Source organism: Gadus morhua, chromosome 16, assembly GCF_902167405.1.
Source record: "Gadus morhua chromosome 16, gadMor3.0, whole genome shotgun sequence".
NCBI lineage: Eukaryota > Metazoa > Chordata > Actinopteri > Gadiformes > Gadidae > Gadus > Gadus morhua.
In genome coordinates, this window is record NC_044063.1 from 2,698,887 (window position 1) to 2,717,249 (window position 18,363).

The 18,363-nt window shown below is 46.1% G+C and overlaps 2 protein-coding genes across 1 annotated transcript in view; one reads left to right on the forward strand and one right to left on the reverse strand.

The window, feature by feature from the left end:
* Positions 1-18,363, reverse strand: part of LOC115560668 (vitellogenin-2) — a 434,163-nt gene that overhangs the window by 145,464 nt on the left and 270,336 nt on the right.
* LOC115560655 (uncharacterized) overlaps positions 4,708-18,363 on the forward strand; it is a 553,265-nt gene continuing 539,609 nt past the window's right edge. The window contains exons 1-3 of the mRNA XM_030380069.1: positions 4,708-5,148; positions 5,500-5,672; positions 6,913-7,164. Coding sequence (XP_030235929.1) covers positions 5,051-5,148; positions 5,500-5,672; positions 6,913-7,164 — 523 coding nt within the window. The 5' untranslated portion in view covers positions 4,708-5,050. The remainder of the gene's footprint in view (positions 5,149-5,499; positions 5,673-6,912; positions 7,165-18,363) is intronic.

Here is an 18,363-nt window from a genome sequence, read left to right on the forward strand (position 1 = left end):
TGTAGGCCTGTGTCTGCAGCCAGACAGGAACTGTTTCAGGCAGTACCATTGTAAATAGAATTAGCCAATACATGTTTGTAAATACTAACCATAATATAATCAGTTTTTGTAAATTTAAGAGACCAAGAATTAAATGTTTTGTTGTAAATAGTTCTATACGTTATTTATGGCCTGTTATTGTAAATAGTGGAGAATTGGCCAAAAAACGAATGTATATAGTAACCATAAGATGACTTGTTTTTGTAAATTGAAGAGACCAAGAATCAAATATTGTATTGTAAATAGTTGTAAACTCTTCAACCTTTCAAATGAAATGGCAAAATCAGTTATTCATGCATGATTGCAGTGTTTTTTCCTCACTAAAACACTCAAATCCAGATCCGTTTTTGTGCTCATCTTCATTTTGAACTGTGATTACACATTTATGACTTAGTAAATTGTAAAAAAACTGACAGATATTGAATGTTCCAGGTATTCTGAAAAAATGGGCAAAAGAAATTACTCACAAGACATTTTCTTACCTTTTTATAGTCAAAATAAGCAAAAAAGTCCAGGCGGACAATTTGAGGCCTAGGACTCAAAGGGTTAATACTATCGTATCCCTTCTGCCTATTCAGGCCTAAATACTATCAAAAGGATTGCGTAGGCCTACACATAATAACTAATTCTCTTTACCTGTAATTAAGAGGTCCTCGGGGTCTGCGAGGGTTTGATATGCAGTCCTGCATTCCTGCATATCAACAGGCCGACAGACAATCTGCCGACACAAAACATGGGTTTGCACTTAATCCAGTAATAATAATATTCCCCCGACCTGAAGATGACGGGCAGGGTTGTAGTCGCGTTACATTAGGATTGTTTGTGTTTTAAATAGCTTTCATAATTGTCCCATTGCATTATTATATTTATTAAAATGTCATTCTGGTTGTTTGACCGGTTTATATCTATTGTACATTTGTATTTATTTGTATTAGGCCTATTTGTATGTGGTAATCAGGGTGTCATTGAAGAACGGAGCCTGCGGTCAACGGCCTCCCCTGAATAGATAAATGTCCGTCTGCGTCGCTCCGCTCGGACCATGGACCTAATAAAGAAGGATAGGACTCCTCCTCCAGAAGACTACAGGTGAGGGGTGGTGATTGGTCGGTTTGCTGCTTGGCGGGATTCTAAGTGAAACAATAGGCGTGGTTTCCAAGAATCCTGATCTCACTTATCGTCCAGAATGAGGAAGCTTCAAAACGAAAGTTAAATCGAAGAGGGGAGAAGCCGCGTAAGCGATGGAAGGTAGGCCGTGTTTTACATACCATCTATAGATTATTCATGTGTTTTTTTTATGTTGCACACTTTGCTGTAGGTTACCGTGGTTGCCATATATGATAGGGGTTCAAATTCGGCAATTTATTTGAACTTGAGAGATTTGGGCGATCAGGTTCCGTTTCTTCTGCTGCTCGACAGGTGGACGCAGCGGGAGCAGTTTCTTTATACTTTATTCCACTTCAAGCAGCAGGCTCGATATCAAACACTGCAGTATGGCTTTAATAAGAAGTAGAGGAGAATAAGAAGAGAGTAGGCTCATGTCATGTGAGAGACGAGGAACCTGAACCAAATGATCAAAGTCTTGGCCCAACCAAGACCCCAGATCACCACAAGAGGCCTACACAATCACGACCAACGGAGTCGTTCATTTTAATTTTTGTATTTAGGCCTAGGCTATTTGATTTAAAATCATGCAGAATACGAATTTAAATTGACTACAACGTTGTAAATTTAATTTCGCTTTTTGCATTCTGTTTCAGACCTAAAAGGGATCCGTACTGGATTTGTGCAGAAAATCGGACTCCCAGCTTTGAAAGGTCTGCTGGATGACCTTTGGCAGCGCAAAGTGTTGAGTACCGACGACAAGGACACTGTGACGGAGGACCATAAGAGCAGAACGGACCGGGCTCGGTGTCTGATCGACATGGTGATGGCGAAAGGGGAGAGAGCAAGTCAGGCGATGATCGATAGCATGAAGAAGAGGGACAAGCACTTATGCATCACCCTGGGTCTGATCTCTTCTGATCGTGTGGGTAAGTTGTAACTAGGAATGGGTTTGCTCAATAAGCCCTGCCCACTTTATGCAAATACTCCTAGTGCTGTAGCTAGTGATGGTCAAATACACCTAGTGCTGCAGCTAGTGATGGTCAAATACACCTAGTGCTGTAGCTAGTGATGGTCAAATGCAGAGATCTCATTTCATTGTGTAGTACTTTACTACACAATGTGTGCAATGACAAAGATTCTTCTTCTTCTTTTTATCCTGTCACCTTCGTTACAGAGAATGAGAGCCACGCTGTGTCCTCCACTGAAACCCTGTCCTCCAGTGAAACCAACACCCCTGAGTCTGCTCCACAACTCCCTCAAGCAACAGAGGAAGAGGAAGAGGTTCAGTACTTCTAATGGTTACACAATATTACAGTCCGATTTTGACCTCTGGTGTTATATGGAGCCTCATCTCATGCAGCTTGGTGTTTCTAGGATACAGCATATCCCATGAAGGCTCAACCGAAAGGCTACTGCTTGATCGTCAACAACTTTGACTTCAGCCGTTCCGGTCGGAACCTAGATCAACGGATGGGGACAGACATTGATGAAGGTAGGCCCATGCTATTCTAACACCACACTTATTAGTCCAGATTCTGCTTTTTTATAATTTATTCAGTATTATACAGTACATGCACTCATCTTATACCATTTTTTACTATCATGTAATATTTATATCTGTTATCTATTTGCAAAGATTCATCCCTGGAACGTGTGTGTGTGTGTGTGTGTGTGTGTGTGTGTGTGTGTGGTGTGTGTGTGTGTGTGTTGTGTGTGTGTGTGTGTGTGTGTGTGTGTGTGTGTGTGTGTGTAACAATGTAAATACATTTTTTAATGGGATTGGATAACCGCCACCCACCTAAATTGAATAGTGAGTGTGTGTGTGTGTGTGTGTGTGTACGTTAAATACACACACACACACACACACACACACACACACACACACACACACACACACACACACACACACACACACACACACACACACACACACTAACGAAAGGAAACAAAAAGTTTCAATTGAGTGACGATCCATCCCATGTCGCGTCTCGTTGCAGCGCCTTCGTTATAGACCACGAAGCAAACGTCTCGTAGATGGGACTGTGCCGTTAAAACAGCCCATCATTGTAGCCTACCTCGTGGAATAAGGAATTTAAAAGAGATTATGGAGTGATTTGACTCAGAAGTGAAAATCGGCAATGGCAGCATGCGATGTTCATAACAAGTTAAACTTCTAGTCCAATAACATCCACAGCTAAGAAAGAAGGTAGGCCTAAGACAAATTGTCCGAACCTTTGATTTGCAAGACAATCAGGCAATTTTCGGAGTTGTTATGTAGGAATAAAAAATGTGTATGTTGCAATGTTGTACGGTGGACTTTCTTTGAAAAAGGGGCTTTCTTTTTTTTTTGCTAAAAAATAAAGTGCAAAAGGCATTAGCCTATAGAGTGTGTGTATATATATATATATATATATATATATATATATATATAGTAGGGCTTAAATATACCGTAGGATGGCGGCGGGTGCGGACCCCACTCGCGTGATTCAGTTCGCCACGAGGAGTCGTTCGCGAATCGTTCGTTCGTTCGTTCAGTCGAGGTTACCGGTTTCACTAACTCCACTGAGTCTGACTGACTCGCTGAGAACCGTGCATATGGCGTGCATTCCATGATGCGATTCACCGTTACCGGAAACTAGGCTGATCGCGAACGACTCCTCCACGTTCAGGGCGAACTGAATCACGCGAACTGGGTCACGGAAACGAATCATTAAATCCACCAGAGTCCATCTTCTTCTGAAAACCCATGAGTCCGTGACTGGTTTTATATCTCTGATGGCGCTTTTCCCATAATTCCCTGGGATAGGACCCCATATTTAAACAAACTTGAAATGAGATTCATAACTGCCAGGTAGGCGGAGAGGCTGAGTGGGTTAGGCTACATTGTGTGTCCACAATCTTAATACAAACCTGTTGGTCGGCATCAGGTGTGCATACACGAAGGCTACGTGGACCCACAGCTATGGCAGGTAAGCCATGATTGTCATAAAATTAAATTTTTTCAACGTTTCGAAGTAATGCGAATGATAACTGTCGCCAAAGTTTTTGGGCCTTCTAAAGTGGTTGGTCTATACTGTAGTATTGAAATGGAAAATTACTAAATATACACTCGTAGAACGTAGAATACAGTTCAGAATCACTGTCCTTGTGTTCTGTAGACTTCTGATGTGACTTCACTCCTGTATTCTACGTTCACGCTCATCGCATGAATTAACTATGTCAACACTGTTTTGGGACTTTTCAGATTGCATAACACTTAACGCGGTGTTGTTCATATTAACATGTTGCTGCTTGTGTGGGCTTTATCAATAAAACGATCAGTAGGAAGCCTGTTTCTGGTAGAACTACCTGTACAATGTTTTACCTTTGGATGTTTTACCTTTTGGACCTTTGTGTGTGTGTGTGTGTGTGTGTGTGTGTGTGCCCCTGGTCCTGCAGAGAGTCTGAGGCGTGTGTTCAGCTGGCTGGGCTTCCAGGTGGAGGTGGTGCGGGACGCCACCAGAGACCAGATGCTCTCCTCCATGCGGGAGCTGGCCAGCAGGGACCACAGTTGGATGGACTGCGTGGCTTGCGTGGTACTGAGCCACGGCCTGGAGGGCGGCGTGTACGGGGTGGACGGGGGGGTGGTCCGGCTGAAGGAGCTCACTGACGTCCTGAATGGGGTGCGGTGCGCCTCTCTGAGAGGGAAGCCCAAGCTGTTCTTCATCCAGGCCTGCCAGGGCAACAAGAGGGAGCAGGCGTCCCCGTCCTGGCCAACAGACCCGCCCCCCCAGAGGTCAGCGCACAAACCGACAGACCCAGTAGCACTGGGGTCCCCACCCAGACGGACGGTCCCAGGAGTACTGGGGACCCCTGCAGCGACGCCGTGGAGGAGTGGATACCCACCTCGGCAGATTTCCTGACCGCCATGGCTACCACTCCCTCCTATCGCTCTATGAGAGTCGAGGACCGAGGCTCCTGGTTCATCCATTCCTTGTGCCAGAACCTTGTGAAGTTGGTTCCTCGGTAAGTGGAACCTACTTAAGACGTTGTCGTCTGACATTGTATCCATTTTCAAATTACGAAATAACTTTTAAACTAATGAATTAGTAAATGTAATTTACCATAGGCTTTGCATGCTTGCACGCTTTAAACTTATTTTCTTAGATTTTAATTGTTATACATTTATTTTCTTGTCATTATAATATACATATACAGTTGTTGTTCTTTCATTTTTAATTAGTATCCTAATACTTATATCAGAAAATGAAATCCATGATTCCAGGTAAAGCTCTTTCTGACTGAAGGAATCATACTTCATAATGATTAACCGTTCACTTATAACTGACTGGGACTTGTGTATGCTATGCTTCCCAGTGGCCAAGACTTAGCCAGGATCCTGACGACGGTTCACAACGATGTGGGCAATAAGTCCAACCGCATCGGCGGACGCAGACAGATGCCCCAACATCACACCTCTCTGCGGACACGTCTGGTCTTCCCCGTCCCTGAAGGCCCTCTTCCCAGTCCCTACAAACTAAGAGATCAAGGTACAGGAATGGTCCTCAAAGGGTACAAATGCCTTGTCCCCCCAGTGGTACCTTAGCATGGTACAATACTGTACCTTAAACATTGGTACATATTTGTACCTTCTTGTCTGTACCTCTAAAAGAACATTTCTGTACCCCTAGTGACAAAAATGTACCTTTATGTGCTGGTACAAAAATGTACCCATTGGAAAGGTACAGAGTTGGTCCCTAATGTGGTACAGCTGGGGGGACATGACATTATGTACCTTAAGGAGGCAAAAGCATACCCATAAATTCAAAGACAAGGGCCAGGTTCCTGTATAAATGATCGAAGGTCTGATAGCTTGATTGTTGACTTCTCATAAGCTATGTCTGTTTGTTTGATGTTGCCAAATGTGTTCTGTATAGGCCTGCCTATCTATGTTTTTTTTCTACTTTTCATTAATTTATTTGCAATGCACCTGCTAAGCCTATGCTGTTTATTGACAGAAAAAAGACATTCAGATATTCGGGTGGAATTGTTAAGGCATTGTAGCCTATTAATTTTTTTTTTCAGCAGGTATTTCTATGTTCTTCAGCTGAGTGTAACGATAAAATAGGGAGGAATAACTTCCCTATAATGTCGAATTCGTCCTTTGAAATTTTTGACTTTGCAGACCTATTGATGTTTCCATTGCACATAGGTTATTAATTATAGTGTTGCGGGTGGCACTTCAAAAGTGCGCAGTAGCATTAGGCTATTCGTTTATTCTTAATACTTACTCACAATTGCATGTTTAATGTAGCTCAAAATATACACGTTAAAAATATATATAAATTGTGGTTGTGGTCATACGCCAGTAGTGTCTGCCCCACCGAAATGAAGGGTCACCGCACGCTACTGCTCATCTCCTTGGTCTCTCTGATACAGCTGGGAAAACACCATGACCCTTCCCAGTGCCCGTCTTACCTATTCCCTCCTACCTCTATCTATAGGTCAGACACCCGGTGCGCCCAATCATTTCAATTAACTTTAATTTATAATACAAACTAGAAAATACATATGAAATAATCATATTATTTAAGCAAATATATATATCAAGCCAACAAACTAAATGTTTTATAATTAAATCTTAGAACTGAATAGATCCAACACTGTTTATAATAAACCCCTCCGATATAAAGCATGCATCATAGTTTGTCCTGCAATATTCAACTTATATAAAACATAATAAAATGCAATCTTCAAATAATCACAGCATCACTGAAACCCGCTCCGCAGGGCCGGATCTGTCTGATAAGCAGCTCCTGGAGGTGGTCAAAACGCTGGGACAGGAGTGGGAGCAGGTGGCCATCCACCTGGAGATGGACGACATCAAGGCAGACGGACAGACGGATGTAGCCATGCAGAAGCTGAAGATGTTGGCGCAGTGGAGGCGCCGAAGACCACCAGGAGAGGCCACAGCTGAGGACCTGCTGAGAGCTCTGGAAGACCTGGAGGACCTACCGGTCCAGACTCTTGAGTTATTGACAGGTATCGTAATTCACCCAAACACACACGGGCGGGCGTCATAGTGGGGGGGAAGCAGGACTGGGTACCCAGGGCCCCAATGGGGTAATTAATTACTTAACTGACTTTAAATTGGCTGAATAAAATATTCAAGTGACTGAACTCTGTTTATAAATAAATAGTGGAGGCTCACTGTCACCCCTTATAGAAGGCGCAGAATGGTTTATTCCACCACTGCACGAGGATTCCCCAAACAGTAACGCTGAGTGACTCAAACTGGAGCGCTAATTTGAAAATGATCACAATGTAGCCTGTTTTGGTGGACAGGCTACATTGTGTTTTCACAATGTAGCCTGTTTAGCCTGTGTTTAGTGTTTTCACTAAATTTCATGATCAATTACATGAAACGTGACAAACATGATACATGTTACATGTGTGCCTAATGTAGGCTGTAAGTTTACATGAAAAACCTGTCCAGGTCATGTCGAGAATTAATTTGGGTTATTTGTGCAATTTTGAAGGAACCCTTGAACAATTATGTTAAGTACAGAGTACTGAAAGTATATTTCAGAATATATATATATTTTTAATGCAATTGATTTGAAGTCGGTAGACAGCGGAATTGAGAGCATGGCCGACTCTGAGCTTGGTGAGTTGGAGTCTTCTAGTTTTAGTATTTAGTCTACCTGCATAACCCTCTATGTCATGGTTCGCTCACCAGATAGAAAGTATATCATATAACAACAATAACATAACTGCTCTGTAATGAATAAGTCTGATATATTGATGGTATGATCAACCCTGCCTATCCATCAGAAGCCTCCTACAACATGGTGGAAGGGGATCTAAACATGTTGCTGCTTGTGTGGGCTTTACTAATGAGACCATCAGTAGGCTACACCATACCTTTTCAATGTACTGATTTCGGACCAAAGATAGCTTAGCTTTAGCCTAAGAATAAGAATTACTTCATTGTCTACCTTTGTAGATATTTGGTCGGCTTCCCATTGAACACACGTACACACATTGTTACAGCCATTTTGCTGTTTTTTACTTTTAGCAGAATTTATATTTTTGTTTTTAAGTATGAAAAGATTTGGTATAAGGAAATGATTTTGTATTATTATCTTATTTGAATTTTGTATAATATTTCACGTTTATAAACGTCATTGCTGACATCTCAGGTCAAAGGTCATAAAGAGGTTGGCCAAATGTTTGGGTTGGCCGATGGATGAGGGTAGCGTGGGTAAACACTCTGTTTTGACCACTACTGTCGATATAACTTATTTGTTTGATATGTTTTTCGTTGAGATTACATTATTTACTTTATTTACAACTGCCTTGGATTCGCTTTTTTGTTACTGGATTAGATTGAATAAATCCTTTTTTACCAAGATATCGAGAGTGTGCATAACAATCCACCCACACTTTACGTTATTCATCGCCTTAAGAACCTTAGCTTGAAATGGACACCACACACATAACATGTTGAACAACATAACAAAGGAACATACAAATACATATCACAACAAGATTGAGCAAATGACAATTACCGTATTGGTCAGAATATAAGACAGCCTTTTTTCCCCTCGAAAAAAATAGGTCAGAAAAAGTCGGGTCGAGAAGCGTAGCTTCTCTTCTTCGCCTCTCCCTTTAAATGTCAATACACATATGCGGCCCCAGGTGGCTCCAAAATTTGGTTCCGGGAAGGAGTAGTCCGGCGTCCTTAACAACCATCCCGTTAATGGTGTTTAAAGATTGATAGACAGGCTGACCAATTAGAGACTGTGGCTCAAAAGTGGGTCAGGTCAATCAACAACAGCGGAGGAGCCATGATGCCAATTTTAAAATAATGGTCGTCAATTAGGCAGAGTCAAGTAACAACTGCCAAGCTGCCAAGAAGTTCGGTGTCATGGAGTGTGACGAAAGAAGAAGGCGAGCACAAAAACAACGTCTCAAAGATGCAAACAGTCAGCACAAATCCTACCGAAAAACAGCAGGGCAGAGGACGTGTGTGAGAGATAGAGAGACATCGGAGGAGAAGTTTGGCGAATTTTAGTTAACTTTAGTTAAATATGTGGCCTGTATTTTCTCCGTTATTTAAACATTTTCACAATATTGCTTGATATTAATTTTGAATCATACTGTACATATTTTGCATTGAAAGTGCTGTGGCCTTTACCGGCATTATTATTATTGTCATTAAGATAACAAGTGTTTAATGCACTGTGTTTTTAAAGTTCTTTGTTCTTCAAATCTGGGCCCTGTACCACGAAGCTCGCTTAGACGGTTAGCGAGGTATGTTGAGCTCCAAGCCTGGGTTAGTTGTACCACGAAAGTCGATCTCTTTTAGCGTCGCTGTATCACCATGGTGACTTATGCTCGCAACCAAACCTGGTCGGGAGCAGTTTTTCGGCTTAGTCTAGCCGGAGATCGGCTACTTAAATCGGCGTGCGCAGCTTCCTAGCCCCTCCTCTGACAATGGCGTCACCATTTGTGGGTGTTCCCGTGTACCCCGGCGCACTTCTCGTACAGGCGTCTCTCCGGAGACAGAGGGTTTTACGGGACAGAACCGATCCCTTGGCATTGTCTGACGATATTCAGATTTCAGACTTTATTGTCATTGTGCAACCAACGAAATTGGGGTTCTTCATGAGAGATACAGATTCTCATCAGAGGGTGTTCGTTATTTGATCGTCCTTTTGGACCTTATGTAGACAATGATTACTGTTGCGCATTGTGTCTCCGTGACAGAGTGCTAGAGTGGAGGTTGCGCGTCAGTCTTGATTTCTGCGCGGGGGGTTCGACTCCCAGGTGACGCAAATTTATGTGAAGCTTAAAAAGTCCTAATTCTCATGCATATGGAATACTTATTCACTAAAGTTTATGGAATTATATTTTTGTGCTTATTTCGAACTTGAACCCATATTTTCAAGGCCGTGCTGGCACCACATCTATGGGGGTAAAATGCATGATTATAGACCGGCGAATTTGAACCCCGGTCGCTGGCGTTCGGGTCTTATACTAATCCACTACGCTAAAGCCGCTACCTCTCAGCGGTCGAAAACATGCCATACATTTCTTAAATAGGGTGTATTTAAAGTGAATTCCCTAAATGATAGAATAAGGCAGGATGGACGTTGCTTATGCATTTTTAAATCACCATCATTCTATTTGGATTAATGGCGAACAATTCTGCATTTGGCATAGTTATTTTACAGACAATATGCAGAATCTTTTCACTTATACTCATATAGACTGCTTGATCTATCGTAAAGGTGAGAAAAATTACGCAAAAAATGCCCCTTTCACGTGAATGCGCACTGAACCTAAAGCGGAAAACCTGGTTCAACTAATTGAATCTAAAGTGAGCTTCGTGGTACCATTTAACTCTGATTGCGAGTTGCGGCTCTGTCGAGCCAGGTTTTGCCAAGAAAGCCTGGGTATGTTCAGCGAGCTTCGTGGTATACCCCCCTGGTCTGCAAATCTTTTTTTCTAAATGTTTGTGTTGAAAAACAGGGGGGTCGTCTTATAATCAGGGTTGTCTTATATTCGGACCAATACGGTAGTAGCAAATAGGTTAACTAGGGTAAAAAGCAGATCTGCTGTAACAAGTGGTAAAATCAAACAAATAAGCAAACTGCTTTCAGTAATCCTTGACAAAGTCAAGCTCCCAAACAAAAAACAATGTGGTGAATCTCCTGCGGTATGTGAGTGGGTTTTCTCTGTGCAAATCTTTTGCGTCCAATCAGCGGACAGAGGGAGTGGCTGAGAACAATGAAGTTAAAGTCAGTTCGCGTTGACGGAAATCTTCACACACAGTGTTTGGTTTGTTTACAGGATAGAAACGTTGCATATCCATCCCTAAATCAATTACTCTTGCCTTTTTTTCGGAGGCTATGCCTGACTGTTGGGTTTTTAGAATTATTAACAAACAATCACAGTTGTAGCCCAGCGAGCAAGGTATGTTTTATTACTCTGTTTTCTGGGAATAATTGACGCAAGCAGAAACCAGAAAACAAGCCGTTTTTTCGTTTTTTCGTTTTGACAAGAAAACGAAAATCAAGATTTCAGTTCGTTTATTAGTTTCTACGTTTTGTCAAAAAAACGAAAATCAATATTTCAGTTTGTTTATTCGTTTTTTGGTTCTTACTGAGCGAAACGAATTTACCACTCAATATCTGGTTTCCGCCGGTGGGCGGGTCCTCTTATTGGCTAGCGTGCTTCATTGACCTGTGCTCTTCATAATAAAAGTTCTTCCGTTTGATAATGTCGACAAAAATATTACTTTATTATAGACACTAGCAGACACAGAGGACCACACCACCCACAGTCAAGACTGACACGGCTTCAAATAACAATAATAGTATTCATAATCATTTGACAATGAGAACTTATGAAGTTATGATGACTTCAGTGCAGTTGATGTTCAGCCACAGTTAATACATGCAGAATAGACCTGAGGGCTTTACTACGACATCATTGTCCGGCTCTGAACTATGCGCTCTGTACGCGTTCACATCAAAGGAGCTGCGATCGCGGGCTAATGATTTCCTCACAGCCTGAGAGCTATGAGGTAGGAATACAAGTGATTACAACACATTTCTGACAGCTGCACATTGCGCAGGGCTCTCCGTGAGACGCACGCGATTCAACCCATGCACACGCTCACACGCCACACAACTTGCGCCGCTATTTGACCGTGGAAGGGTAGGAATCAAATGCGTCCGGGTGTAATTTCAAAATCGTCCAGGATTTTAATAAAGCCTCAATACATGTTCACATTTAATTTGCGTTGCGTTCCTCTGGGTCTGTCACAAACTAGTTGGGCTACACCCTCCCCTACTCAGTTCTGTTCGCTTTGCATTGGTGGAAGTGAGTAGGGGGAGTGGTTAAGTAAAGCCTTCAGATTGGACGGTTTGACTTTAGAGTTACCTTCATGTTTTGTATTATATTTTTTTACCATTATTGTTTTATAGGGACAAACATTAACACATTTCTCCTGCAGGGGATTGATAAAGTTCTATCTATGTAACAGAAGGGAACACTTACTCATCCTCCATCAAATATTCATAATCATACTTTGCACACTTTACCACAGCATTGGCCTACTGAATGCCACAGATATATTTTTAAGCATTGGACTGAATGCCGCGTAAATATAATATATGTTTTGCACGTTTGCAACGTTTAAAAGTTCAGGGAATGTATATGCCTCTACTGGTGTTGCTTAGGCCAATATCCTTTTGAGGCAGTGTTATTTCTGAATATGAGTGTTAAGGGCCAATAAGGCCTACTATCATACATTAGTCACCATGTCTGTGAACAAATTTGTATGCAGTTACATATTAATATATCCCCCCCCCCCCCCGACAAAATCTCACTCTGAACTCAGTTAAAAAATGGAGAGCCCTGCATTGCGCATCTGTTGACCTTTATCCACAGTAAACAGATAATTTTTTCTTGCTGGAAGATATTTTATATTGTTTTCATATTATTATTTACTGACAGTGATTACAGAATGCGAGTGTGTGTTATATTGAAAGCGAGGCTGGGTGTGCCTATGAATATAGGCTACAGTGAGTTTTTTAAGGTGCTGTACAAGCAAATCATATTGACTACTCTGTACAGTGACAAAGAGTGTACAGTAACCTACTTCATTCAATATTGAATAGGCTACTGTAGCCTACACTATGTACAGATGGTTTTGCTCTTTGCTCTTTGCGCAGTTGTGGCAGTCATTTTAACATGTCAGCAGGCAAGCTTCACTCATTCAAGGATGTATAATGCTTTGTCCTATAGCCTACTTGGAACGTGTTTTAAATGGATCTATAGTAGCCTATATAAATTTGCCAGCTGGAATACAAAGCAAACTCTCCTTCAAATGCACATTCATGGAAGTCTTGTATTGTCATCCCCAAATAATGCTGCAATGTAATAATATACATCTTTAAATGCACAATAATGAGTCATTGTTATTATTATGACTTATCAAATATTTGTATTGGCTCCCAGAATGCAGGTCTGTTAGTGACTCCCAGTATCTCTAAAAACAGACTGGGAAGTAGAGCATTCAGTTACTGGGCTCCCCATGGGTCAGAGAGGCAGACACTCTAACTAAATTTAAGTACAGCCCCCCCCCCCCCCCCTCACCTTTCGCACCTTGTAGTTTGGCCTTGGCGTCTCGCAGTCTCTCTGTGTTTCCACATATTCTCCACAGCTCCATCCCTCGGAACCAACTGCAATTTTTCCCCTGTTAAAAGGGTTTTCCCGGGAGTTTTTACTCAGTGGATGTGAGGGTTTAAGGGAAGAGGATGTTGTTATGATGCTCATGCTATGTAAAGCCCTTTGAGACAAACTGTTTGTAAAAAAGGACTATAAAAATAAAATTGCCTTGCCTTGCCTAACCCACTTGGACTGTAATTCAGATTCATACTACTAGTTTGATCATTGACTGACTACATGAATAGTTGCACAGAGGAGATTCTTATAGAGGTCTTATAGTCAAACGGTATAGGGTATATACAAATTTGATGTGTTTAGGCCATTCATGAGATCTAGTTAAAATCATTTAAAGTCATTTCCACACACATTAAAGAAAAGTAAAAAACTAAAGCAAAGAGATTTTGCAGCAATAGCACACTTTTACTTAAACAGAGTGGGATAGGAATCAGGTTAACAAAACATCTAAGAACATCTAAGCTGTCTATCACATTACCAACGCAACATTGAAACATCATAAAACATCACAAAAAAAACAGCTGGAATACAAAGAGTTTGCTTTGCAATCCAGCTGGCCTGTTATGAGCAAATTTATATTGGCTACTGTGGTGGATAACATAATTCACCCACGGAACTATGGGTTGGGGGGGTGTTTAGCACGGACCCGTTTAGCGGACGGAACGACCGTCCAGTTTAGTCCGGTTTTGTCTTTACGAATGAACGTTTTATTGTGTTGTGTTCATTAAAACTTTGTGCTGGATACTCCGCCTCCGACTCCCGTCTCTCGGCACTACACTGGTGACCTCGACGAAGGTCTCGCTGAAGCTTCAGAGACCAAAACGAACATGGCGAATAATGCTTTTATTAAGTTGCCGGAGTTCTGGGAGTTTTCACCGACGGCGTGGTTCGCGCAGACAGAGGCGCAGTTCGCCATCCGTGACGTCACGGACGACACCACCCGCTACTACCACGTCGTGTCGGCGCTGGGGAGATCCACTGCGACCCGGGCGGCGAATTTCATAGCAAATCCCCCGGACCACGGCAAGTACAGGGACCTCAAAGCCTTCCTATTGAAGACTTTTGGGCTTTTTTACAGTCAGAGCGGGCCCAACGCTTGTTGGCTATTCGGGCCCTCGGGGACAGCAAACCCTCTGAACATATGGAGATGATGCTCAACCTGCTGGGTGCTGAAGAACTTCCTCTTCATGGAGTTGTTCCTCCAACACATGCCACCGCAGGTCCGGACGGCGCTCGCGGGCACGAGGATTACTGAGCCACGCGCGTTGGCGGAGGAAGCCAACCTTTTTTTCCTGGCTGCTCAGAGTTTCGCACCCGAAGTGCTAGCCCCAACACGCAGTGCCTACCCACCGGACAGGGACAGGCTGACCAACAGAGCCCCAGTAGCAGCCGATGGCAGTGCCAGCAATGATATGTGCTATTTCCACGCACGTTTCGGCGCTAAGGCAAAGAGGTGCCGGTCCCCGTGCAACTTCAAGCCGACGGGAAACGCCAAGGCTTGCGCTCTTTAGTAGCCGTGAGTGCAGGCACGTCAACCCGGCTATTGTTCATCAGGGACGCCCTCTCCGGCCGCGAGTTTCTTTGCGACACTGGCGCTCAGAGGAGCGTCCTGCCGGCTACGGTGGAGGACACCGCCCCTGGCGTCCATGGCCCACAGTTGAGGTCCGCTAACGACACACCCATCCACACGTATGGTACAAAGACCGCAGACCTGTGCTTTGGAGGCCAGCGATTCAGGTGGGATTTTGTCACGGCCGACATCTCCTTTCCCCTCCTCGGCGCGGATTTCCTTTGTGCGCACAATCTGCTTGTAGACGTGAAAAACAACTGCCTGGTGGACACACGGACTTTCTCATCGTTTGAATGTGCCCGCGGTCGGGCGGCTTACGGCGGGCTCTCCAGCTCCCTCTCAGAGGGGGACGACTATCAACGCCTGCTCAGGGAGTTCCCCGGTATAACCCGACCTACCTTTTCCGCGGTCACGGCGAAACATAGTGTAGAGCATCATATAGACACCAAGGGCCCACCCGTCTACGCTAGGGCCCGACGACTCAACCCCGACAGGCTGAGAGTCGCTAAGTCGGAGTTCGCCAACATGGAGCGCCTGGGCATCATCCGCCGCTCAGACAGCCCCTGGGCCTCACCACTCCACATCGTTCCCAAGCCAGACGGCGGTTGGCGACCTTGTGGGGATTACCGCCGCCTGAACGACGCCACCACGCCCGACCGCTACCAAATCCCGCACATCCAGGACTTCTCAGCACACCTGGCGGGCAAGCGGGTCTTCTCGAAGGTGGACCTGGTGCGCGGTTACCACCAGGTGCCGGTGCATCCCTCGGACATCGCCAAGACAGCGGTGGTGACGCCGTTCGGGTTGTTCGAGTTCCTGTGTATGCCGTTCGGGCTCAGGAACGCGGCTCAAACCTTTCAGCAGTTAATGGACTCGGCGCTCAGGGAGATGCCCTTCGTTTTCGTGTATTTGGACGACATCCTGGTCGCCAGCTCCTCCGAAAAGGAGCACCAGGGTCACCTACGCGACCTCTTCATGAGGCTCGACCAGCACGGGCTGATTGTCAACCCGGCGAAGTGCCTGTTCGGGTTGTCCTCCATCTACTTCCTGGGGCACCTCATCAACAAGGAGGGGGCCGCCCCTCTTCCGTCGAAGGTGGAGGCAATTTCTGCTTTCCCCCGCCCACACACGGCTCGGGCGCTCCGGGAATTCCTGGGGATGGTGACGTTTTACCACCGGTTCATCCGCAAGGCGGCTCACGTCATGCGCCCACTGTACGGGGCTCTCAAGGACAAGTCCCCTAACCAGGCTGTCGACTGGACGGCGGAGAGGGAGAAGGCGTTCGAGGCCACGAAGGCCGCCTTGGGCGAAGCCGCCATGTTGGCCCATCCGTCGCATGATGCCCCCATCGCCATCACCACCGACGCGTCTGACTACGCCATCGGCGCGGTGCACGAGCAATGGGTCGATGGTGCCTGGCAACCGCTCGCCTTTTTCAGTCGCCAGTTGACCCCCAGGGAGCGCAAATACAGCGCTTTCGACAGGGAACTCCTTGGACTCTGGCTGGCGATCCGCCATTTCCGATTCCTCCTGGAAGGGCGGGAGTTTGCAACTTTCGTGAATCACAAACCTCTGACGTTCTGCATGTCCAAGGTGGCGGAGTCGTGGTCGGCCCGCCAGCAGCGTCAGCTGGCGTACATCTCCGAGTACACCACCGACATCCGACACATTGCTGGCAAGTCTAACGTGGTCGCAGACTGCCTCTCGAGAACGGTCATCGGGGCCGTCCAACTGGGCCTGGATTACGTCCGCATGAGTGTGGACCAGGCCTCCGACCATGGGGTCCAGGCCCTGAGGGATTCGGACACGGGATTGCGCCTGGAGGAGGTCGCGGTTGACGGCTCGGACGTGAGGCTATGGTGCGATGTCTCCACAGGCCTGCCTCGACCGCTGGTCCCGTTGTCCTGGCGCCGGCCCGTTTTTGAGGCGTTGCATGGCCTTTCCCACCCCGGCAGGAAGCCGTCTGTGAAATTGGTTTCCCAGAGGTTTGTGTGGCAGGGACTGAGAAAGGACGTTAGTGCTTGGGTCAGCTCTTGCGTTGACTGTCAACGGTCCAAAGTGCACCGCCATATTAAGGCCCCCCTTGGAGAGTTTACCGTTCCCGAAAGAAGGTTCGACCACGTCAACGTCGACCTGGTGGGACCGCTTCCCTCCTCTCACGGGTTCACCTACCTCTTCACCATGGTCGACAGGACGACCCGCTGGCCTGAAGCTGTTCCCCTCTCCTCGACGTCGGCTTCTGACGTGGCACGCGCGTTCATCGGCACTTGGGTCGCGCGCTTTGGGACTCCTTCAGACCTCTCCTCGGACCGGGGCTCGCAGTTCACCTCGGAACTCTGGAATGCGGTGGCTGAGGGGTTGGGGGTCAAGCTGCACCGCACTACCGCCTATCATCCCCAGGCGAACGGCTTGTGCGAACGTTTCCACCGTTCCATGAAGGCAGCCCTACGGGCCAGCTTGAAGGACGGCGACTGGGTGGATAGGCTGCCATGGGTGATGCTCGGCCTCAGGTGCGCCCCTAAGGAGGACCTGTGGTCCTCTTCGGTGGAGCTGGTCTACGGGCAGGCCCTACGAGTGCCGGGCGATTTTATTCCTGACGCCTCGGTCCCCTGGTCGGCGGCCAAACAACGTTCCTCCCTGCTGGAAAGGTTTTCGCGCCTGTTCCCACGTCGCAACACGGCACTCCCTCTTTCCGCATGCCCCCCGATCTGCGCATGGTGGACTATGTTTTCATTCGCCACGACGCCCACCGTGGTCCCCTACGCCCTCCTTACGATGGCCCGTTCAGGGTTTTGAGCCATGGAGACAAGTGCCTGGTGGTGGACGTCGGGGGTAGGCCTGAGACCGTTTCCTGGGATAGGGTTAAGCCGGCTAACGTGGACATTTCCAGACCGGTGGAGGTGGCGCAACCCCCACGCCGGGGACGTCCGCCTGCGCCGCGCCCCGCGCGGGCCGTTGAGACTCCAGCGACCTTGTTGACCCCCGGGACCTCCGGGGTGGTGGACGGCGCCGACGTGCCTGCTGCTTCCCCTTCCTCGGCCCCTGTCATCCGCTCGAGACGGGGTCGGGTCGTCGCCCCTTTCCGTCACGAGGACTTTGACTATGGAAGAATTCTGGGGGGGCTTGTGTGGTGGTTATCATAATTCACCCACGGAACTATGGGTGGGGGGGGTGTTTAGCACGGACCCGTTTAGCGGACGGAACGACCGTCCAGTTTAGTCCGGTTTTGACTTTACGAATGAACGTCTTTTTGTATTGTGTTCATTAAAACTTTGTGCTGGATACTCCGCCTCCGACTCCCGTCTCTCGGCACTACACTACTATAAATCCATTTCAAAACATGTTCCAAGTAGGCTATAGGACAGTCATACTCAAGTAGCGGCCCGCGGGCCTTTTGTGGCCCGCGGGGTGTC